Source organism: Triticum aestivum, chromosome 5A (genome assembly GCF_018294505.1).
Source record: "Triticum aestivum cultivar Chinese Spring chromosome 5A, IWGSC CS RefSeq v2.1, whole genome shotgun sequence".
Lineage (NCBI taxonomy): Eukaryota > Viridiplantae > Streptophyta > Magnoliopsida > Poales > Poaceae > Triticum > Triticum aestivum.
In genome coordinates this window covers 608,409,417-608,433,758 of record NC_057806.1, presented here as the reverse complement: position 1 = coordinate 608,433,758, position 24,342 = coordinate 608,409,417, and the positions used below count along the sequence as shown (strand labels likewise).

General features: G+C 46.0%; 1 protein-coding gene across 1 annotated transcript; it reads right to left on the bottom strand.

The window, feature by feature from the left end:
- Positions 1-14,255: 14,255 nt before the first annotated feature.
- LOC123107928 (protein PELPK1-like) lies at positions 14,256-15,013 on the bottom strand. The gene has a single exon (XM_044529813.1). It carries the CDS (start codon positions 14,940-14,942, stop codon positions 14,526-14,528), a length of 417 nt encoding a protein of 138 aa, XP_044385748.1. The 5' UTR covers positions 14,943-15,013; the 3' UTR covers positions 14,256-14,525.
- Positions 15,014-24,342: the final 9,329 nt, after the last annotated feature.

Sequence of the window (24,342 nt, the reverse complement as noted above, 5' to 3'; positions counted from 1 at the left end):
CTACCAGCAGTCGACCTTAACCTTGGGGACTACACCCAGCGGGTGCACTCAGCGTGCCCCCGCTAACACGGAGTTTAAATCGACACACCCAGCGGGTGATTACTATAAATTCTGGAAAGAAAAGTTTTTGATAGCATATCCTAACAGAACAAGCGGTGGTCGACTGACCTGAACATTGCTTTGAAGGGCGGAACTGGCGTCGTAAGCTGCCTGGCTCGCATCCCGGATGGTCTTCAACTGCTCCATCATGATCCCTGCTTGGCGTATCGCCTCCTTCGCGGCGCCAGCTTGGTCCTCTGGGACGTGGTGCGTCGTGAAGAGGGAGGGCTGCAGAGCACTCGTTAGTGGATCTGCGAAGGACACAGTGTGTCGAGTGGTGTTCTCCTCCTCCGCGACCAGAGTCTCAGGCACCGTCACATCCTGGGGCACCCTGCCGGCAGACGTTTTCCTACTCCTTCTGTGCTTCAGCGGTTCCTCATCTTCATCATCATCAAGGAGAGTGATAACAACATTGGATGGAGCTACAGAAAAGAATCAAAATTAGAGATCATGAGTCAGTCGACTAGAAACGGTGTTAAGAGTATAGTACCAGGTTTTGAGGTTGCTGCGTCCTCCATCTCATGGTCGTCAGCCCGGGATGAGGTCTCAGAAGTAGCAGCACTGCAACTCCAAAGAATCAGTCGACTAACTCCAGCGCCAACCAGAGATAAAGTTCGCACAAAACAAGAAGACTTAAGCAGCATGATTACCCTGATATGGTGGGGATGGACACCTTCATCTACGGCAGGAGCTTGGTCGACTTTGACGGGGCCGCCCTGGGCTGCTTCGACGCCTTTTCAGTCGGCGCCGGAGAGGTGGTCCGAGGGCGCTTGGTCGACTGTGTAACAGTCGCAACCCCCTTGCCACGTTCAGTCGCAGGGTCATGGACAAGCTTCGACCGCCTTTCCGAGGGCGATGGTGCGACCTCCTCCTCCTCCTCTTCTTCGTCCTCCTCCTCATCATCATCATCGTCATCGTCATCGTCATCATCCTCAGCGGCGTCCGAGTCCCACTCCTCCTCCTGGCTCTCGCCCCCGCTCGCTTCTCCCTCCTCAGTCGGAGCCTGTGCTCCATTGGGCATCGAGTACATCTCAGTGAGGACCTGATAGACATCAAGACAAAGATCAGTCGACCGATCGGCAGAGAAAACAGAAATAAATGTGACAAGAATACAATGGGAAGTGGAGCAGACATACCTTGTTTGGATCACTGTGGTGGTCGAGTGAAGGAATCCTTCTGGCTCCACGAGGGTTATCCTTGTTCCCAGTAACAGCGGCCATCCACCTTTCCAGAGTGGCATCGTCGACTGCTTTTGGATTGACCCGAGTCTCATCCTCAGTCCCGCGGTACAACCACATGCAATGGCTCCGGAATTGAAGAGGCTGGATACGACGCCTAAGAAAAACCTCCAGGAGATCCATACCCGTCACTCCCTCCCGAACCAACTGAACTACACGCTCCATCAGCATCTTCACGTCAGCTTTCTCCTCCGGAATCACCTTCAAAGAGGAGGGCTTGTTCACTCGGCCCATGGTGAACTAAGGGAGTCCACTCGACTGCCCCGGCGTCGGCTGATCCTGGCAGTAGAACCAGGTCGACTGCCAGCCTCTGACTGACTCGGGAAATGTCATGGCTGGGAAGGTGCTCTTGTTCCTCACCTGGATCCCCAGACCCCCACACATTTGGACAACTTGGGTTTTTTCGTCGCCTAGGCTCGTCTTCTTCACGGTCTGAGAGCGACACGTGAATATGTGCTTGAACAAACCCCAATGCGGTCGACAACCCAGAAAACTCTCACACATGGACACAAACGCGGCAAGATAGGCGATAGAATTCGGGGTGAAGTGGTGGAGTTGCGCTCCAAAGAAGTTCAAGAAACCACGGAAGAAAACGCTCGGCGGCAAAGAAAATCCGCGGTCGACATGGGTAGCCAGAAGCACGCACTCACCCTCTTCCGGCTGGGGCTGCCACTCTTTCCCCGGAAGCCTTGCAGCTCCATGAGGGATCAGGCCCTCGTTGGCCATGTCGAGGAGATCCGTCTCCGTGATGGTCGATTGGATCCAATCTCCCTGGACCCAGCCTTTCGGCAGGCGAGATCTAGATGAAGACCCGCCGTGACTGGTGGATCTCCCCTTCGCCTTCTCTGTCGCCGACGCCTTCTTTGCGCGTTCCAGCGCCGCCGTCTTCTCCTTGATCATGGCTGCCGGCGAGACGCGCGAGGAGAAGTTGTGCGGAGGCGAGAGCGAGCGCGTTGGGCGGAGACGAAGGGAGCAGAGAGAGGATGCTGAGGCACTGCTCAAAAAACCCTCGCCGGGCGCGTTTATGAGATCCCTTCCGAGTGGATGACAGGTGGGCCCGGTCGATCTAATCATATCCTGAAACAGTTGCGCGGACGTGATACGTGGCGAAAAAAGCGGCGCGGGGATCGAGGCGTCTATGCCCTGTCCCATCCGAGCGCCGCGGTCCGCCTCGCTTCGCGCGCTTCCCCAAATTTCGTATCCCGCGGAATCCGCGAACGGCAGATCGGTCTGCCAGACGCGGGATTTCCTGCGATCCGTCGCTCGGAAATCGGCGAAGTCCAAAAGATCACTCGACGAAGGAAAAGAATGGATCGAGTCGACTGAAGAAAAGTTGCTCACTATCAACAAAGAGATTTTTTGGTTCAAAACAACGCACGACCAGTATGCGAAGGCTAATCGGAAACAACATCAACTCCTTCATCACTCAAGCCTCAATCCATTCGGGGGCTAATGATGGAGTCATGTACCTAGGGTAGGGTCACAGACTTGATCTAAGTACCCTGCTCAAGGACACCCTTAGAAGAGATCACCTTCCAGTCGACCTACGAGGGACTCACTCGACTGACTTGAAGGACTCGACCACGAAGACTCACTCGACCACCAGAAGGTCAAGAGGCACTCTGCACTGCAACGGTCTGTAATTGAGTAGACTTTATGATAGTAAAGACACTTTATGTGGGGCGTTACCAGTAACGCCCCGGACTTAATGTACCTTAAACCCTTCATTACGTGGGTTGGCTGGGGTCCTGGCGCACTCTATATAAGCCACCCTCCTCCACAGGCAGAGGGGTTCGGCACCCTGTAATCCATATACACATAATCCACTCGACCGCCTCCGGGCTCCGAGACGTAGGGCTTTTACTTCCTCCGAGAAGTGCCTGAACTCGTACATCTCTTGTGTTTACAACCTCTCCATAGCTAGGACCTTGCCTCTCCATACCAACCCCCACTCTACTGTCAGATTTAGATCCACGACAGTCAATAGGCGGAAGCGGGCAAGCGCGAAAGCCATATGTTGAGCTGGAGGCGGTGCATTGCCAACAGAAGGAGGCATGGTAGTCGAGGGAGATGGCGCATTAGAAGAATCTACAACACGCGGACAACCAATGTAGTAAAGAAGAGGGGAGGGGGGAGGTGTATCGCTGGAGAAGCCTCAGGGGACGAGCGAGGTGAGGCAGCCTCCGGTAACGAATGAGGTGGGGAAGCCGTAGGTGATGACGACATGGGGTTTACTATAATAGTATGGAAGACACGGTGGGATGGGTGGACAAGGACAAACCATGATTGATAGGTGTATCGGGAAAAGTAAGGAAAGAAATGTCCTGAATAGGAGGATGGACGTGGATAGAAAGGATGAAACTCATCAAAAGTCACATCCCGAGAAATGCGCATCCGCCGAACGATTTGATCCCAACACTGATGTGCTCATCACTTCAACCTAAGAACACACATTCAATAGATTGAGGAGTCTGTTTGGTGTGTTGGATGGGGGAGGGGGGCAAGAAGAACATAGCAAACGTAACGAAACAAACGAAGTGCTGAACAATCACGAGAACAACCAAAAAGACACTTGAGAGAAATTACACCACGCAGATGGCTGAATCTTGATGAGATAGGTGGAAGTAGAGCAACGTCAACCCATAAGTAACGCGGAAGAGAGCCGGTGATCATCAGCGCATGAACCGCCTCAAGAAGGTGACGATGCTTGCGCTCATCAACACCATAATTTGAACACGTGGACAAGAGAACTGAACAAGTGTGCCCTACTCAGCAAAGAATCCACGCAGCAAATGAGAGATATACTCACGAGCAAAATCTGCACGGAAGACATGGGCATGAGTGGAAAACTGAGTATGAACCATGGTGGCAAACTTCTTAGCGCGAGTGCTTTTGCTGGCTTTTTGGGCTTCCAGAATAAGCTGCCCCCTACCCAACTTATTCTAGAAACCCAATCAAATTTATTTTTAGAAGCCTATAAAAACCCAACCAAATTTATTTTGTTGGGTTTCTAGAATAAGCTAGGTAGGGCGCAACTTATTCCAGCTATTTCTAGAAGCCACCAAAAGAACTCTGTGTCAAGAGAAATGATCTATGGAGAATATAGTAGTGATGGCCTCCTTTCGAGGCAAAGGGAGCTGGACCCCAAACATCAGAGTGAACAAGATGGAAAGGACACTGAGACACCGTCTCGCTACGAGGATAAAGTAATTGAACTTGTTTACCAAGCCGACAAACCTGATGGTCTAAAAACACAATGCTAAAGACAGATCCAAGAAGACCATGTCGAACTAGGGATGAGGGATGAGAGCCACACAAGTGACCGAGACGATGATGCCACAAAGAGCTGGTAGTCAAGGTAAAAGGGGTGAAGAGATTGATGGCGGTGGCAGAGGGAAGGTGAAGCCTGTCAAGCTCCTGGAGGCCCTAGGAGTTACAATGCCGAGGGCAAGCACCAAGTAGAGCACCCGTGTGACGATCCTAATCCGAACAAGAGTCAAAGTTGAGATTGACTACAACCAGAGTCGACAATCTGATCACTTGAAATGAGCTACATGGTAAGTCAAGAAACTTGAGCAAAAGGAGCATGAAAAGAAAAAAGTGCTAAGATTGTCTCGATGATCGATTGGGAGGGGAGTACCATCAGTAGTAAGAACATGAATAGGAGAATCTAGAGGTTTGAATGGAGGACAAACTAGAAGAATCATGAGTCATATGAAAAGATGCTACACAATCAAGGATCGATGGAAAATTTAGCTCTGACTTCGTAAAAAGTGGTATCAATATTGAAAGAATCGACAACAAAACTGTTGATGGAGAACTAAAAGAAGCATCTAGCAGACACTGAAATCTCGTAATCCCTTGCGCAGTCAGGGGTTCAACTAAAGCAGTAGGTAGGTGTCGAAGTCGTGCAATCTCCTGCGTGGTGAAGGACACCGCTGAAGTGGCCGACGTCGAATCACTGGAAGAGAAGTGTCCACCACCACCTGTGTAAGCCGCTAGAGGAAGCGATGTAGCACGACAAGCACCAAGTGCGAAGGGAAGGCGCATGTCCGATGTAGTCGATGGAGTGATGTGCACCAACACTACTGATGAAAGCCGCGAGGGGAGTCTGTGTAGAGCGACCATCACCGTCAACAGAGGTCATGAGAGGCGACCCTATGGAGGCACCACCACAGCCTGCGGAAGGCACCGGGTGGGAGCAACATCATAGGTGGAGGAGCATCAAGCATCGATGGACGACACATGTGCGAGATGGGGTTAGTGTAGGGTAAGCTTGAGAAACTATGTCCAATGAAGTCAACACGCCTTTTTTTGTTCCTTTACTCTTCTACAAAACTAGGTCCGTCTTACAAAACAAGGGAGACAAAGAGCAAGGAAGAGCAGCGAATAGAGTACACGAGGTAGGGGCAAAGCCAGTCAGCAGGATGGGTTGCCGGGTCTGAGGTCTAGTGGCGAAGTCTGTCATTGAGGTCCTGCGTGTAGCAAGAGGGAGCCGATACCGTGACCTGTCATTGAGGTCCTGCGTGTAGCAAGAGGGAGCTGATACCGTGACCTGCAACAAAGGACGTCTCGAAGATTGCGGTTGGCACCAACTAGTTTGAGTTTGCGACAATGCATGGCCTCTTGTAGTGGTAGGGCGCTGGCCTCCCGGAGATGGCGGCGAGGCGTTGACCTTCTATACATGGCGATGAGGCGCGACCTCCTGAAGATGTAGGCTAGATAGCCTACGGTGCGAGCACGATGGAGGTGGCCACAAGGGGTGAGCCTGATGGAGGCGGAGGTACGGAGATCGGAAGGGCATGATGAGAGGGGCGACATGTGGGAATTTATTGGGGCGCGAGAGGCCCGGACAAGGAAGGGGGTGATCCTGATCTAGAGGCAGCGGAGCGATGACGATAGTCGTCGCTCTAGACACCGACGCGGGTCAGGGAGGTGTGGTTGCACATGAGCGTACTAGCCTGAGAAAAATTGATCAAAAACTTGGGATCGATTTGAAGAGGAACGCGAGTTGTGTGTGAGGAAGAAAACCTAGGCTCTAATACCATGTTAGGAATATGCAACTTGTATTCCTAGTTGGACATAGACTAGAAGTACATGTGTGTTGCAATATGCAGAAAGCCCCTTGTATAATGGAAAAAATACAAAGGGTACACAACTATAATATATTACTCCAACATGTTGAACACTTTGGCACTGTGTTCCTTCCAAATGGTCTAGAATGCGAGCAACACTACTGACTCGAGTTCGTAGTGCACCGAAGGTGGCATTTTCGCCCGACGGCTAATCCACCAGTTGGAAAGGGAAACACCGCCCCTTGGGGGCATTGGTGATGCTGAAGAGGCGAACACCAATTCTAGATTGATGTCGAGAAGGAACAACTGGTGAACATGTGTTGAGAAGTCTTTGGGGCACTCAAGCAGATGGTGTAGGCGACGTGGATGTCCATACAGTGGCGATGACGATGGTAAGTAGACCATAAATGGTACCTCAAGATATCTGCCAACCGCGTTGTTGCAACCGCAATACGAAGCCGAGCTTCATCATTGTGTCATTGTCTATAGATTGTCGATCGTTGATGACCCAAGCGTTGTGTTCCTTCTAGATTGTCTTGTGAGCAACAATGCTGGCTTGAGATCCTGGCGCACCAAAGATGGAGTGGTTGCTCGACAACCAATCCACTAGTCGGAATGGGAAATGTCGGCCCCTGGTTGGGAGGGCAAGAGTGACACCAAAGAGGCGAGCAACGATTGCTAGATTACTGCTGAGGAGCAACTGATGAACATGTGTTTGGCAGTCTCAGGGGCACTAGAGTAGAGGGGACATGCGACATGGTTGACAAGACCATGCTAATGATGACAGTCGATGGACCACAAACGTTTGTGGGGAGTGAGCCACATGTGGATCTTGCATTTGATGGATGCCCATGCTTTCCACAACACTTTGTTGTGGGGGACGAGCTGGAGCCCATGAAGAACACACGATACGCGAAGTACTTGACGATGTATGTTTGCTTCCAAAGCGGGTGATCTTCCTCCTCCTTGAGTACCAATATTGATTGGAGAGCCCACATGCGAGGCTCGTTGGGCGGTGTTGATTAAGGTTAAGGCTCTCTTCAGTCGTCCTGCTTTTTACATCGCCATGCAGGTGGCTTAGGCAATGCAAAGGACGTCAAATTCATACCACTTATTATTACACTTTTACAACAGAGTTTAAGTGTTTTGGGGATTGGAATCACAACCATGCATGGGGCTCCTTGGCTCTTTAGGCACCATGCTATGGTAATTGAGGAGTATACTGGAATATGTCACCCTTATAACTCCGCATGTGTTTGGGCTCGGATCATGGGTCGATCGGACTTGCTGCATTACAGAGTAGTGGCTAAAGCAATGGCTTCCAAGACAAGAGAAGACGAGAAGTGTTAGATGTGGAGCTTGGGCTAAATGGTGTTGAATATGAAAGTTTGTCTGAGTGCACGTCAAGGTCAAATTGGAGAAGCCCCCTTTGAGGTTGTTAGGAAATGTTGAGCTAGGTAAATTGCCCAATTGTTCCCCATGCTATATGAGAAGATGTTGCATTTTGCGCAAATTATGATAAAATGTTATATAACAATGCATGGATGGGGTTCATGATCCAAAGAAGTTTCAGTTTAGCGATTTTATGATGATGAATTCATTGCTCAACCTCGTGGTAGCACTACTTGTGGAAAATGTGGCTGGGTAGTAGAGGCCAAGGTGGTCGTGGAGGGCAAGTTGGGGCATGCCTCGACCCGATGTATAAGGAGAAAGATTATTTTCACCCTACGAATGGAAATACCGGTACATGCAATGTCAATGCAAACAATGTGAATGCAAGCGGAGTGATTGCAGGAAACCGTGCATCGGCCAAGGACCCTCCCTTGGCGCAGGGGGAAGGAAAGTGTCAGGTCTTATAAAATACCATGAGGGGAAAACTGGGGCGAGCAACTCAGCTCAGGGCAGCTCTTTGCAAGTTCAAGCGAAGAAATGGTAGAGGATGGCGGGTGTCCTGTCCAGATAGTGTTTTCATCGCTTCCATGTACCTCCCTTATACTCTCGTTTCCCGCTAATCTGGCTTGTCGTCCTTGCCTTGTTTGCGGGTTGTGTGACACGTACTTGATTCCGCATTCCACGTTCCCTTGTTGGGCGTCCCTGGCCTTGGCGACAGGTAGTGGCGTGCTCTTGGGCACTCTGCGTCCTTGCGTAAGACGGAGACGGTGCCGACTGCCCGTGCTCTTGCTCCACCGTTGGTGGTGCTTGAGCTAGCGGCTATGGCGACAACCTGCATGGGAGCACGGGATGTAGGAACAAGGCAGCGCACAAAACAACTTGTAGACAGGAAAATGATGCCCAATTGGACTAGCAGGCAGCGGAGAGTACGTAGGGGGGTGTGGGGGAAGGGGTGAAAAAGCTGTTGGGAGCGGGCTGCCTTCGCCGTCAGCCGCCTTGTTGGACCCAGAGCTGAGGGGCAAGGGGATGACGATAGGGGAAGCAAGGAAGAGGGAAGACATAAGAGGGTTCCGGGAGGAGAGAGGCATCATCCACCACCCTACGCGTGTGCGTCAGCCTTGGCAGTGGGTGGATCTGGTGTCTACACGTGAATCTACTACTCGGGTTGGCATGACGTGGTTGTTGTGGAGTGAGGTGGAAGAACTATTGTGCCGAGTGGGTTTGTTTGGTTGTCGGCAGTTGGGCATTTCTTCTGTGTGGCTCGTGTGCGAGTGAAATCATTGGAGCGGCAATATTGGATTTGGGGGAGTGTGTTTAGTGCAATTGTCGCATGCGCTGTGTTGTAGATGAGGCTGTGATGCTTGTGTGGTTTTTGTGCTACTTTTCCTTGTAAATTGGCCTGCTTTGTTTGGTTTTCGATCCAATTTCCCTTGTAAACCGAAGCACCCAAATCCTCAAGCTCATGGTGGATCAACAACAATGAGTTTGGAGAGATAGAAGTTGTGTGGTGCTCTAGTCCGGGCCTTCATTAATAAATCGGTCAACATCGGAAGGCACATACTAAAGAGCAATAATTTGATCTTGCATACTGGAGCACACAAAGGAAGCATCAACACCAATATCCTTGGTGAGCTCATGCTTCAAAAGGCCGCACACGATACTGATAGCACTTATACTATCTGATAAGAGAGTAGTAGGTGTAGTGATTGAAACACAAAATCCTCGAGCAGCCATCAAAGCCAAGTCACATCTATTGTCAAAATAGCCGTACCTCGCAACTTAGCCTCTACACTCGAACAAGAAAGTGTAGTATGTTTCTTCGTCTTCCAGACAATGAGAAACCACCAAGAAAAACATTAAGCGAAAAGGGGTGACGAATTTGAGCATGGGAAGAAGAGACAGCGAGAGAGTCTCATGAAGATCCATGCAATGAGAAAACCACAAAAACATAGTAAGCAGAAAGGGATAAATGAATGGGAAGAAGAGACCGCGAGAGTCCCATGAAGATATCGTAGAACACATATGTGGTGACTATAGTGGATTGAAGTGGGAGCAGAGAAAAACTGACTGGATGTGGTGACTATGAACGGGATATGAAATGTGCGGATGAGTGATTTAAATAGACAAGACTCCCAACAAGATGACGGTAGGTGGGGCTAGGAGGGGAGGTTGCCGTTACTGTCGACGAAGCTCTGAGGAGGTGGCGCACGACTTGGTGTTCAAAATGGTTTCCTTCACAGTCAGACTTTAGACTAGGGCTTTTTACAGTGTGAATGTGGTCGCGCTAGAGGTCTACTATCTCTTGGAAGGCTGCTGCTTTGAAGACTGACTTAAGAGCCCTGGAGTTGATCGTGTTGGAATTGGTCTTCGGGCTTTGTACTCGGTACAACCGGTCGAAGATTGGATGCTAGGAGTGCCACTCGCTCTCATTCTAGAAGAAAAAGTCATCTTGTCACGCGGTAGAAATTCCCATATTCACATGGGCTTCTTTGACGCACCTCGGCGTCCATTCTCCATAAATTTGTGGTATCCTTCAATTCTGTTCCTCCTGGGCTAGCAAATCCGATGTCTAAGCGCCGGCGAAGCTGCCATCTTGATGAGGCTGGTAATTGAACCTGCTTTGCCTGCTATTTGCCACCAGTTCTTCAACTTTCTTTGTGCCGCCCACACCGGCGTGCCTCAACTCCCCCACGATTTTCACCTCCTTTTCCTTGCCGTTACCAAAGCCGGATGGATGAAGTGGCGCCAAGCTTCTGGCATTCTCTTTGACAAGAGGGTGCCACAAAAGCTAAAGGCAAGTTTTATAGGACGGCGGTTTGACCCGTAATGTTGTATGGCGCTGAGTGTTAGCTGACTAAAAGGCGACATGTTCAACAGGTAGGTGTGGCGGAGATGCGTATGTTGAGATGGATGTGTGGCTACACAAGGAAGGATCGAGTCCGGAATGATGATATACGAGATAGAGTTGGGGTGGCACCAATTGAAGAGAAGCTTGTCCAACATCGTCTGTGATGGTTTGGGCATATTCAGCGCAGGCCTCCGGAAGCTCCAGTGCATAGCGGACGGCTAAAGCGTGCGGAGAAGTCAAGAGAGGTCGGGGTAGATCGAATTTGACATGGGAGGAGTCCGTTAAGAGAGACCTGAAGGATTGGAGTATCACCAAAGAACTAGTTATGGATAGGGGTGTGTGGAAGCTTGCTATCCATGTGTCAGAGCCATGAGTTGGTCGCGAGATCTTATGGATTTCACCTTTAGCCTACCCCAATTTGTTTGGGACTAAAGGCTTTGTTGTTGTTGTTGTTGTTCCTTGCCGTTACCTTCATTTATTTTTCACCCTGCCCCAATTTACTGGTTTTATGTTAATCTCTCTCATTCCTGATTCTTCTTCTTGGCTTATGTATGCTCTCACTTTCCTCCCTCCCCTACAACTCCAGTTTTGAGATTTTGCTCAACAACTTCCTTCTGGTCACTAATCTCTGGTTTTGGTCAGAATTTGTTGATTGTATGTGCCCTTTTGTACTGCTATGAGAATTGTATTTGTAAGCTCGGTTTTATTGTGTTATGCAAGGTGCTTCTATCAAGTTAAATGGATGCACTGATATGTTGGTGCTTCCGCAATGCATATTTAGACAATGTAGAAGTTATTCGCATGTTCTTTCCAGCTGTATCTGCATAGGTAGTCATCTTTTGTAGAATTTGGGTATGCATTCCACTCTTGTTCTTTTCTGAACATAATTCATATATAGAAAACCAATATTGTCAGCTACATACCCTGAATAATCCCCTATGCTCTTAGAATTATTTCCTATCTTTGTGATTTATTAGGTAACATAATTCTAGGACATATGATTGTTATTGAACCTTAGGTCAATTAAGTTCCAGGCCACCATCTTTGGTTTCCTCTGTTTGATGCCTGAAAGCAGATGGGGCATCAATTATCCATTTTCTGAATACAAAACATTAAGAAACAGACTGAAGTGAGGGACAAGGAACAGACACTTGATGTGCTTGCTGGGAAGGCAATTACAAAGGAATTAGTGGTCTGCTGTCCTCCTTAGTCCTTTGAATGGTTCATTTTCTTTTGCCATCCAATAACATGACTAATGCCGACACATCTCCATTGTGGGTTTTATATTTTCACTAACCATGTCAAGTTTCCCTCTCATTGGAGTAACTACTTAAGGAATCTGTTAACCGGTTCATGGTTTCTGTAGCAAGAAAGAAGACAAATCTTGATTTCTTTATGAAGGGGTGGAAGGTATATTTCTGTATTTAAGAGTTTACCTATTGATACAGTTTATCAATAGGATCTATTGACAGTCTCTTATGAATGCCTTTGGTGGTAACTATTTATGGGTAATGAACGATTACTTGTGGTGCAAGTACCATAACTTATTCCCATCGTAGGATATGTTTAAACATCTTGAGCGAATACTCCATACATGTTGAAGCTTTAAGCCTCTTGTTTGCCACGTTGTTTAGGTATCAAGAGCCTTTTCTTTTGAAGGCATTGGCTTTTATGGATTTTATGTATGCCTTCGACAGAGGATTTTATGTATTTCCTTTATTCTGGATTTTATGTATGTCTGTTGTGATGTTAGTTACAGATTGATTCAAAAGGCTTCAGCTGCGGATTTGTTGGTGTAGTCTATTTTAGCTGGGGTGACCAGTTGGTTTGCAGACAGCGATGGTTTGGCCCTGTTCCCCGTTCTTTATATGAAGTGCTACTTTGCTTTTCTGATTTGGAAACTTGATTCTTCTAATTCAAGGATTCTGCTGATGGTTGAGCAAGTAGGTGGGAACGTCGCATGGTGTGCGCTGCACATTCCGGCAGTATTCAATTCTTCCTTGAAAGCCGCCGTCATCTTGGCTGTGCTGTTCGAGGACGAGAAGTCAAGGCCCAAAGCCGCTGCCGCAGTTGTTGCCCTGGTGGCGACATTCATCCAGCGCTGATGTGTGATAAACTGCCCAGAACCTCACTAGACGCTGAAGTGGATTAGATAAATTTGTTGCTTGCATCCAGAATAGTTACTTTGTGTGGACTGCGTCTGGGCCTTTTGGTCAAATGCCGGCAGTATAGTTATCCTGTCACACTGTATGGAAGAGAGCAGCTGGCAAAGGGAGAAGACCCAAAACAATACAGTAAGATTTACAGTAAGTATGTTATTATGTTGTGTTCAGTGACACCGTGGAGTAACACAACGCAACTGTATCGTTTCCTACTTCTATTTTTGCAAATCTCACATTCGTCTGTAAGAATAATATCATGAATTAGTACTATTTTGGGACGTGCTTGCTACAATGTCGCAACTGAGCGATGCCGCATGCCTAAAGGTATGGGCCGAGTGAGTAGGGAGTGTAGGACATGCCACCGTTTTCTCTGTCGCAACTGTTGCTTACCCTCTATTTTTCTGTTCCTGTGTGATCAATCTGTCCAGCGACATTTCTGGAGTAAAACCATGCAAATGCAGCGGGATCTTTGTTGTAAATTTCTTTACCAGCTTTGCTGCAATGCCTGAACTTACAGTGTCTTTTCTTTGGCGGGTAACAGCGTCCTCCATGGGCTTGTATGCATTTGATTGCCTTGGTTTTATATCGCTTGATTACCTTGACTTTGCATAGCAAAGTACATGAAGTTCTTTGAATACGGTCTTTTTTTTATCTTTATTAGGTAGAGTCAGCCTTGCTAACATATAAAAAATGGTCTTCCATCTCAACGGGCAACCATGGCATCGAGAAGAAACACAAAGAACTAGGTGTTGTTTCTTCCAAATTTGTTGCCTTTTACCAGGCTTTTCGGGCTCTTAGTGGGTCATGAGATGCCTTTGTGTCATGCCGCAGGGATCACATTAGTTCTTCTCATTTTCAAAGTATACAGAATGGCTAGGAACATATTTCCTCCAACACCACTTTTTCCAAATCTCAACGCAGTCTTTTGTCAATGGATGGACATGATAACTCGTGTATCGCTTGCGCAGGTACAAATGCATTTCCCCAGAATGTTTGTGTTTATTTTTATTTGTTTTCAAAAGGGTTTTAGTAACTTATCTTTATTTAATTTTTCATTCGTCTTTTTGTTTATCATGCGCGGAAATAAATTGCGTATTTTCACTTTTTGGGTGCAATTAACTTTTTTTTGTGCATTTCCGTTTTGTTGGGTGCAGTTACACTGTTGTATGGTTCAATTATATTTTTTGCAAAAAATGTACTTTTATGTTTTGTTTCAATTTTTTGTTGTACTTTACTATTTGTGCAACTACACATTTTGTGTAACTACACTCTCTTATGCAATTTGGACTGTTTTTAGTAATTGCAGTTTTTGGTGCAATTGTACCTTTTTGTAGAGATGTTTTTTTTTCTTTGCAGGATTAGAGATGATTTTCCGAGTAACTGGGAGGGAAGAGACAATGTAACATCACTCGTTAACTTAGTTATGCAAGACAAGTATAACTTACCTGCAAATAGTAATTTGTATATTTAAGAAGATCAATAAATACATACGATGGGACAAAACGCTCAACATTCAAACACTACCAATACACATACTATTGAGACGTAAAAAAAATAGGCAATAATTACTGGTACTATGATACATGGCATATAAAACACCGAGCTTGCATGTAAGAAGATGTACGTCGTGTCCACGGAGTGACCTGACGCCACACTCAGATGAACGGCGCCCTATCGTGGACAGGGCGAGAGCACCGCCGCGTGGGCGCGTCTACGCTGACGGGGGTGGTGCCGCGAAAGGCATAGGCACATTCACATTCGGGACAAAGGGCAACGGCGGCAGGGTCACCTTGGGCATGACAATGGCGGGCATCGGCGTCATCGTCACCTGCGGCACGGTGGGGAGGGTGACCTTGGGCATGGGCGGGAGGACCGCCTTGGGCACGACGATGGAGGGCATGGGTGGCAGCGTCACCTGCGGCACGGTGGGCAGGGTGACCGACGGCATTGGTGGCATCAGGGTGACCGTGTCCGTGGGCACGGCCGGCAGGCCAGGGACGGCGCTAGCAGCCGGAGCGGCAGCCGCCGGCGTAGTGTCGGCCAGGTTGCGGGCGGCGTGGCACGTGCTGCCGGCGAGGAGGAGCGCGCACGCCATGAACATGGCCAACATGCTCGCGTTGGAAGCCATATAGCTAGAACTAGCGGACGTACTGTTGAGAGATGGTTTTCTCTCTCGCGTGTAGCAGGTGACTGCTAGATGTTGCTTCTGCTCTGATTATGGGTCAATACCGGGCAATTTATACAGTTCAAAGTGATCGCGTGATTAGGTGGGTTGTTGACCCGATTGAGAATGTCTGTGCGTGCATGTTCGATTTGCTCAACCGTTTTTGATGAAGAGCTGTGCCGACGCTGTGCCGACGCTGCAGTTTCGATTTGCTCAACCGTCTTTGATAATTAGTCTACCATAATTTCTCATCTGCCTCCACACGTTCTCGCGCGAAGGTGCACTGACGGTATTGTATATCTTCAAAACAGTGCCATTCTTGCGATTGACCTCTGGTAGAACCTATAGCAGGAGGCCAAATGACAACAACACCAAATATGTTCATCTCATCGCCAATGATAAACATATCAAAAATAAAATTTTCCACGTCGAGTGGGATGGCGATACTATTGTTGGTGAAGAACAACTGAAGACCTATATTACCAATTTTTATATGCTTCTTTTTGGTTCACCTGTCTCTGATAATGTCAAGCTTGATGAGGATGCCAAAGGTGACATCCGGCAACTATTGAGAGACGAGAATTCCATCCTAACTGCCCCTCTTACCGACAAAGAAGTGTGAGATGCTATCTTATGGATGGAACACAATAAGACCCGGGTCCAGATGGGTTCCCGACGGAGTTCGATCAACGGTTCTGGTCAGTCATAAAAGGTGACTTTATATCTATGTTTGCTTTATTATATAATGAGAATTTGGTTTTGTATTAGTTAAATTTTGGTATTATTACTCTTCTTCCTAAGAAGGAAAACACTATTAAGATTCAGCAGTTTCATCCAATTTGTCTTCTAAATGTAAGTTTTAAAACATTCACCAAAGTGACAACTAATCATGCTACAGTGATCGCACACAAAGTGAAGAGACTGCCGTAGACGACGTTCATGCCAGGGTGACACACCTGGAGGGGGTTGTTCTCTTACATGCAACGATTCACGAGTTACACTCGAAGAAACTTGATGGAGTTATCTTCAAAGTGGATTTTTGAAAAAGCCCACTACAAACTTAAATGGTCATTCTTGCAACGATGTATCGCATAAAAGGCTTCCTGGCAAAATGGTGTCAGTGCATTAACATGTTTTTCAAAGGGGCCAAGGTAGGTGTCTCTGGTTGCAAGTTATTGGTCGATCGTATCTTACAATGCTTGGAACCTTGAACTATGCAGGCAAGCCCACCATTTTCACTCTGTTTTTCAATTTTTAGTTTTCCAAATGCAAGGGATTCTTTTACCCAATTGATGGATTAAAATGATTTTTTTCCAACTTATTAAGAAAAACCGGGTAAAACTGATACGGATGAGGTAACATAATGTTATTGTATTTCATAAAGCGCAACTGATTATTCAACATTTGTATATACATGTATTCAAGATTTTTTAATTTTCTACAAAAAAATGAGGAAGTGGCAAGCGGATTTACTAAAATTCAGGTGCCTGTTTTGCGCTTAGATTTGAGCTGTTTTTCGTTTTGAGAAAAATAGTTAGAAAAGCATGCAAACATATCAAATCTGCAATCTGCCACTTCTTGTGAGCATGCTTACCGATTGGGCTTTGAGTCTCTCAGGAAAAAAAATTATTGGCCTTTGAAACCTCCAACTGCCACTTTGGTGAGTAAGTCTTTACCATCAAGGCATCAAGCTACACTGTTATTTCTGTGCTAGTACTTCCGTTCCAACTTGTTTGAAGCATTAGTTTTATCCTAAATCAATTTTTTTCTATCTTGACTAAGTTTATATAAAAAATGTATTAACATCTAAAACATCAAATTAATTTTATTTGGTTGTTTACAAAAAATATTTGTGTTCTATGTCTATTTGATGTCCTATTAGCATATTTTTTTGCTTGAACTATATATTTTTATATTTTGGACAAACCAAGAACATAAAGTAATTTGGTAGAGTAAGTACTGCTAATAAAGAATGTTAGTTACCCTTGAAAAAAGTAAAGAATGTTTGTGTTTGTTTTTTTCAAAAGAGTTTTTGTTATTCATCTTGGGCACCTATTATTTTCTTTCTTTTGTAGTTATTTTTGTCTACCGGGTATGGAAATAAATTGTGCATTTACAGTTGTTGGGAGCAGTGGCGGAGACAGGGGGTGCTAGCCAAGGCCCTGGCCCCCCCTAACATCAGTGATTTAAGCCTATAATGAATAGTAACATTGATTTGCTTTTGCTAAAATTGGTGTTTTTCATGGATTGGCCCTCCCTAATAAGATTTAACAGTAGTTGCCCCCCCCCCCCTTGTCTGAATTTTCTGGCTCCGCCACTGGTTGGGAGCAATTATAATTTTTTTGTGCAATAAAAATGTTTTGTGCATTTGCGCTTTTTTGTGCAGTTACACATTTGTATGGTTCAACCGTATTTATTCTTTTGGGCAACTACACCGCCTTTTGCATTATACTTTTATTTTGTGCACTTGCAATTTCTGCAGTTACACTCTCTTATGCCGTTTGCAACTTGCACTTTCTTTTTGTAATTCACAATTTCTTTTGGTGCGGGAAAAGATAAATAGAACTCCAAATGGCTGGCTCAAAAGGAGCTAAATGACCTCTCTTTTATTTTGGAACACCTGACAGGAAAGAGAAAATTGTAACATCACCCGTTATTAGAGTATTTTTCTACGGAGCCCGTTATTAGATAGAGTTATAAAAGACAAAGATAACATATCGTAAATAGTGTGTATTTAAGAATATCAATAAATACATACAATGGGACAAAACCCTCAACATTCAAACACTACCAATACATATTCTGCTGAGACGTAAAAAAGGCAAGATTTTTTTTTTGAAAGATCCAGCAATTGCTGGCGTTTCATTGATCATAGCAGAAAGCAACGGAAAAACAACAATGGTGGTGAGGGTCCTAGGATCAAAGTTTTAGGGTTTAGGGAGTACCCCACACGGCCGAAAACCCTAGGAACAAAAGTGGGTTTATCTCTCAAGGGGGGTCCCCGAAGGGGCTCTCTATGCATGCGGCGCCTGTGGTTCTCCATAGCTCGAAGTTGTCTCGGATGCGCTTGATGATTCCCGGCACACACGGCAGTTGCTTCCTGAAGGTGCTGTTGTTTCTCTCCCGCCAAATCTCCCAGCAAGCAAGCCAGCACAGCGTCCGCACTCCCTTTCGCCATTGGTGCGGGGTCTGCTCCAGGATGCCGTGCACGATTGCGGTAGAGCTTTCATGACGCCAGCTCTCGGCCGGGGTGAGAGCCGAGCAGCCGTGCCATAGCCCTAGCTCGGCCCACACACGTCCGGTTTCCTGGCAGCTCCAAAAGAGGTGGCGCGATGACTCCAAGTTTCTGACGCAGAGCTGGCAGAAATAAGCGTTTGTCCAGCCCCGCCGTTGGAGTCTGTCATTGCACTAGAGCCGGTCCTGAAGGAGCAACCAGGCAAAGATTTTGATTTTGCCTGGCGCCCAGGCCTTCCATGAATTTAGTATGACTTGACTGGATCTCTTTTACCATGAATTACAATGTCTAGTCAGTCCTTGATCTTTAAAGGTGCTTTGCATTTATGTTTTGCGGTCTCAGAAAGGGCTAGCGAGATACCATCTTTTTATATCATATTATGATTGTTTTGAGAAAGTGTTGTCATCCGAGATTTATTATTATTGCTCGCTAGTTGATTATGCCATTGGTATGAGTAAACATGAGACCTATGCGTTATTGTGAATATGGTTAGTTCATAATCTTTGCTGAAAACTTGAATGCTGGCTTTACATATTTACAACAACAAGAGCAAACAGAGTTTCTAAAAGTTTTTTTTATCACTCTCAGTTTATCAACTGAATTGCTTGAGGACAAGCAAAGGTTTAAGCTTAGGGGAGTTGATACGTCTCCGTCGTATCTACTTTTCCAAACACTTTTGCCCTTGTTTTGGACTCTAACTTGCATGATTTGAATGGAACTAACCCGGACTGACGCTGTTTTCACCAGAATTACCATGGTGTTATTTATGTGCAGAAACAAAAGTTCTCGGAATGACCTGAAACTTCACGAAACATCTTTTCGGAAATAATAAAAAAATCCCTGCAAAAGATGAAGACCAGGGGGCCCACACCCTAGCCACGAGGGTGGGGGCGCGCCCCCTACCTCGTGGGCCCCCTGGAGCTCCTCCGACCTCAACTCCACCTCTATATATTTGGTTTCAGGGAGGAAAAAATAAAGGAGAAGGATTCATCGCGTTTTACGATACGGAGCCGCCGCCAGGCCCTAAAACCTCTCGGGAGGGCTGATCTGGAGTCCGTTCAGGGCTCCGGAGAGGGGAATCCGTCGTCATCATCATCATCAACCATCCTCCATCACCAATTTCATGATGCTCACCGCCATGCGTGAGTAATTCCATCGTAGGCTTGCTGGACGGTGATGGGTTGGATGAGATTTATCATGTAACCGAGTTAGTTTTGTTAGGGTTTGATCCCTAGTATCCACTATGTTCTGAGATTGATGTTGCTATGACTTTGCTGCTTAATGCTTGTCACGAGGGCCCGAGTGCCATGATTTCAGATCTGAACCTATTATGTTTTCATCATTATATGAGAGTTCTTGATCCTATCTTGCAAGTCTATAGTCATCTATTATGTGTTATGATCCGTTAACCCCGAAGTGATAATAATCGGGATACTTACCGGTGATGACCGTAGTTTGAGGAGTTCATGTATTCAGGTGCCCAAGACCCCAGTAGTTCCAGCTTATGATCGTCATGGCACCTGGTGGGTGCCGTCCGTTGCACCCACACTACAAAAAAATACACTTCCGTGATGATACGCGTTTGTCACAGTAGGTCGCTTTTTTTGTCATGCATGTACATCCATGACAAATTTATGACAGAAGCAAGATAGTCATACCTGTGCTGTCGTAGAAGTGTTCCATGACATTACCAAAATTATCATCACGGAAGTGTCCACTTCCATGACGATAAATCGCCCGTCACAGAAGTGCTTTCGTCAAGGGTGACTGACACGTGGCATCCACTATAACGGAACGCCGTTAAGCTATCGGGTCGGGTTTTGGATCCGATAACCCGTTAATAGCCCCGACCAATGGGGATTTTCCACGTGTAAAATCATCATTGGCTAGAGGAAACACGTGTCGGCTCATCGTTGGGACAGATGTCATCCACTCACTGGACAAAAGGCGCCTATGATACGTTGACACGTGGCACGACCCAACAAGTTTAAATGGGCCGGCCCAACTAAAGGCCTGCAAGATTTTGCGGACCATAATGGGCCGGCCCAGCTAAAGGCCCACGAGACTTTGCGGACCATAATGGGCTGACCCAGCTACAGGCCCACAAGATTTTGCGGGCCATAATGGGCCGGCCCAAGTAAAGGCCCACAAGATTTTTGTGTGCCATAATGGGCCGGCCCAGGTAAAGGCCCACAAGATTCTTGCGGGTCATAATGGGCCGGCCCAGCTAAAGGCCCACGAGATTTCGCCAACATTAATGGGCCGACCCAGCTGTAGGCTCACAAGATTTTGAGGACCCTTGTAGGCCGGCCCATTAACTGGCTGCCATGTTTTGGGCCAAATGCCGGCCCATATTTGATCCGGTCCATTAATGGCCTACCACGCTCTGGGCCTAATAGTGGCCCATATGAGATCCGGCCCGTTAAAAGCCTACCACGTTCTGGGCCAAATTACGGCCCAGATCAGGTCCGGCCCTTTAGGAGGCTTTGGGCTCAATTATGGCCCATATCAGATTCGGCTCGTCAACTTGACACTATGCTTTTGGGCCCACTTGCTAAAGTCCCACTTAGTAATTCGGCCTGATATTAGTTTTGGCCTGTTAAGGGCCCGTTTAACATTTTGGCCCTATATTAATTTCGGCCTGTTAAAAGCCAGTCATATAATTGGGCCTAACTGCGGCCCGGTTTGCATCCGGCCTGCTCGCAGTCGATATCTGATTGGGCCAAACAAGGACCCAGACAATTTTGGCATGTTAAAAGCCCGTGATTTGATTCGCACAATCATGGGCCGGGGTTCATTTCGGGCTGCTGCGTAACTAGTAGGAATTAAGAACAAACCTACTCTATACAATAAAGAAATTACGGCATAGTAACTAAGAATAAACCTACACTACACAATAAAAGATTTAAGGTATATTACATCCACTGGGCATCAAAGTTCGCCACCAGAGATCATAAAGCGCAACGAAGAAGCAGATTACAAAAACTGGGCACCATTGCAGCGTAACAAAATAATACTGAACCGAGACCACTTCCAAGACAGTTCAAGAAAGGTTAGCCTTGCGGGGGAACTGCTGCGCAAGCTGCTGAGCAAGGCTGTGAGACCGGCCTAGCATGTCGGTCATAGCTTCCAGGTGTAGCTGTTTAGCGATGAGGTTCTCATTGGTGTTCTGTGCAATCTTTCTTAGAGATAGGACTTCAAGTCGAAGTTGATTTGCAGAATGCCTTTCTGCTAGAACTTTGGACTGAAGAAGTCGAACTGGTTTAGACAACGAATTCTGTGAGCTTGTCTGACTGTTAGTCTCAAGTAACTTGAACACTGCATCAAGACAAGACTTTGGGGTTGTCTCGCTATCTTCAAGATGTTTTGCCTTCTTTGCTGCAATATATGTTGGGTTTGTCTCATAGCCTTCAGCAGACTTGTGCATGCCATCAGGCATATCACCCTGAAACAAAGCAGAGAGATGACAGGTTTTGCACGTGTATAAACAAAGATGATAATTGTTCTGTCAATTCTATCCAATTTCAAATTAGAAAATAAAGAGTATGTTCAAAATATCAATATCATAATTTGGCATTGTTCATAATGCGGGGAGCTTTACCACACTACTGGATTACCATGTCAACATAACAAGCATAGATGAAGGGCAAAGAAAATCATTGTATCTATTTTGGATAATGTGCATGGCATGTTGTTCATATCATCAGCCACATCAGTAAGATAAAACAGGAGATGAAAAGGTGCAAACGTGGGCTGCTTCACCACACACTGGATTATAGATCCACAAAAACAAGCATACATATAGGGAGTATTAAGTAATGTCCATGGTATGAATTAGGAATTTGGTTTTACAAGTAAAACTTAGAACTTACGGTTCTTACGAACATGCATTTTGGTAGAAACAACAAACTAAACAGCAGTAAATGATAGGGAGTATGAGCAAATTAAACAGTAGTTGAGGATAAAGGCTTTAGAAGGACTAACTTACATTAACAGTTAACACCGGCTTTATAATGCCCTTCTCCATGGCAAGGGAAGGATAACTCAAGAATTTCAGCACATAATCTTCTTCATAAGCATTTCCTGTACTCTACATTTTGTAGAGAGTAATTATATATATGATAATGCTGGAAGGGATAGAGGATAATGAAGATAAGATGCAGATTGATGCTACATAATCAACTACCAATCCCTGGAAGTACAAGCGTTACAGGACAAAATGTACTAACAAGAGCAATGGGCTACACTTCTGCACTAGCATTGTCTGTGTATTCTACTTGTTGGTAAGATTAAATATAGATCTGATCTTTTTTAGTAAATGGTGGGCGAGGGAGATAAGATGCAGAATGCTACAAAATGAACCAATCCCTCTTCCCATAATACAAGAGTGTTTTGAACACTGGTGTACTGTACAAAACGTTCTTATATTATGGGACGGAGGGAGTAGCTGTTAATGTAAGTACAGTGATAGACCACGTTCAGTCCTTACAAGAGGACTGCAGAGCTAAACCTCTTCAAAAGCATTGGGTTGATTCTAAATTTATGTAAGAGTCCATACAGATCTTATAATGTCCACCAAATGGACGATTACGAGGCTAACATGTGCAGTGATGCTACATAATCAAACAGCTATGAAAGTAAGTATGGTCATACAGGGCAAGAGGTACTCACAAGAGCAATGCAGTGTGCAGTATAGTTGCGAGATTCCGTGGTCCCTTAAGAACGAATGTTCTTCTGCTAACAGTTTTCGTACAAGTGAGACATTAAGGCAAATACAGAAATATAGTTCAAATTGTGATGTGATATCATAGACAGTACCTTACGCTGTAGCCGAGACCAATGTGTAACAAGATTATTCCAGTCACCATTGGATAAATGTAGCATCGGAGACTTTACAGAAATTTCGTTCAGAGGCTTGCCATTGAAGTGCGCTTGCCTCAGGTAGGAACGATACTTCATCAACGAGTGCTTGAAAGGCGCAACCAACCCTTGCTCGTCATCAAAATCCAGTTTGCGCCTCGCCTATTTAAAAGAATGAAATCTTGTGTCTTCTGTCAGCAGAAACATATGTAGTAATGACCATGAATAACATTAGTACATTACTTACGCGTAAGTTGCGGAGGAAGACTGGAAATTGTTCTATTTCTGCGGTATAATCTTTCCATGAAGGAAAGATGCGCACAAAGTTCCTGACAACAACATAAGCTTCATCTTCTAAACTGGGAAGAATGGAATAGGGGTCCTATTTGCTGCAATTGGGGCTCTCTCTGGTTCGAAAAGGGATTTGGCAACTGGATTTGGTGTACTCTTTGCTGGAATGGGGGTTTTGCGTCGTACAGCTGGTGCTATGTCAACTGGCATAATCATACTGTTTGCTGCAGTTGGGGCCTACTGAGTTGAGGCATCAGAAATGACCAGTGTAGTAGGGCTAGAGTCTGCTAGAGTTGGGGTATTTTGTGGGTCAGGTGATATTGCAACTACACCTAATGGGCTATTTGATTTATCAGGTGCCACTACCTTTTCCAAATACTTTGCTTGTGCTCCTCCACGATCAGCAATCGCCCTCTTCCTTTTGAACGTCTGATACACAAGAACAACATTTGAATGGATAAATATGGTATGATGATAGATGGAATATGTACTGAAAATGGATAGGCAGGGTGTATTCACATACACAATGTGTAAACTAAGGTAATGTCAGTTCAACAAAGTAGAAGCAATGCAAAGCATCAGTTGCAAGATATGTGCGAGCAATGTAACCTTGGAAAGTTAGAGCAAGTACCTTGATGGGTGAATAAGATATGGCATCTTCCTCCGACTCCTCCACTAGGGAGCTACATTGACTTAAGTCTCCCTCTAGCTCAGAATCACTGTTAGGATCATATTCTGAGCATGAATCTGTAGGTGGAGAGTGTTTGCATTGCATTGCATCCAGACTTGATTTCAGTCCCTTAATGCCAAGTTTGACAGCCATGGCATTGTTCTGCTTTATTCTTTTCATGCACGCAAGCTCATAATCATTATGATGTTGTTCAGAATCTGAGATTGATGAAAACATAAAAAGTAGTCAGATTATCTATGGAATGCATTGCGGTTTCAACTCGGAGAGTGTCTCCCTATAAACCCCTG

Coding starts and splice junctions, on each gene's coding strand:
- LOC123107928 (XM_044529813.1), bottom strand. CDS start 14,942: ATGGCTTCCAACGCGAGCATGTTGGCCATGTTCATGGCGTGCGCGCTC.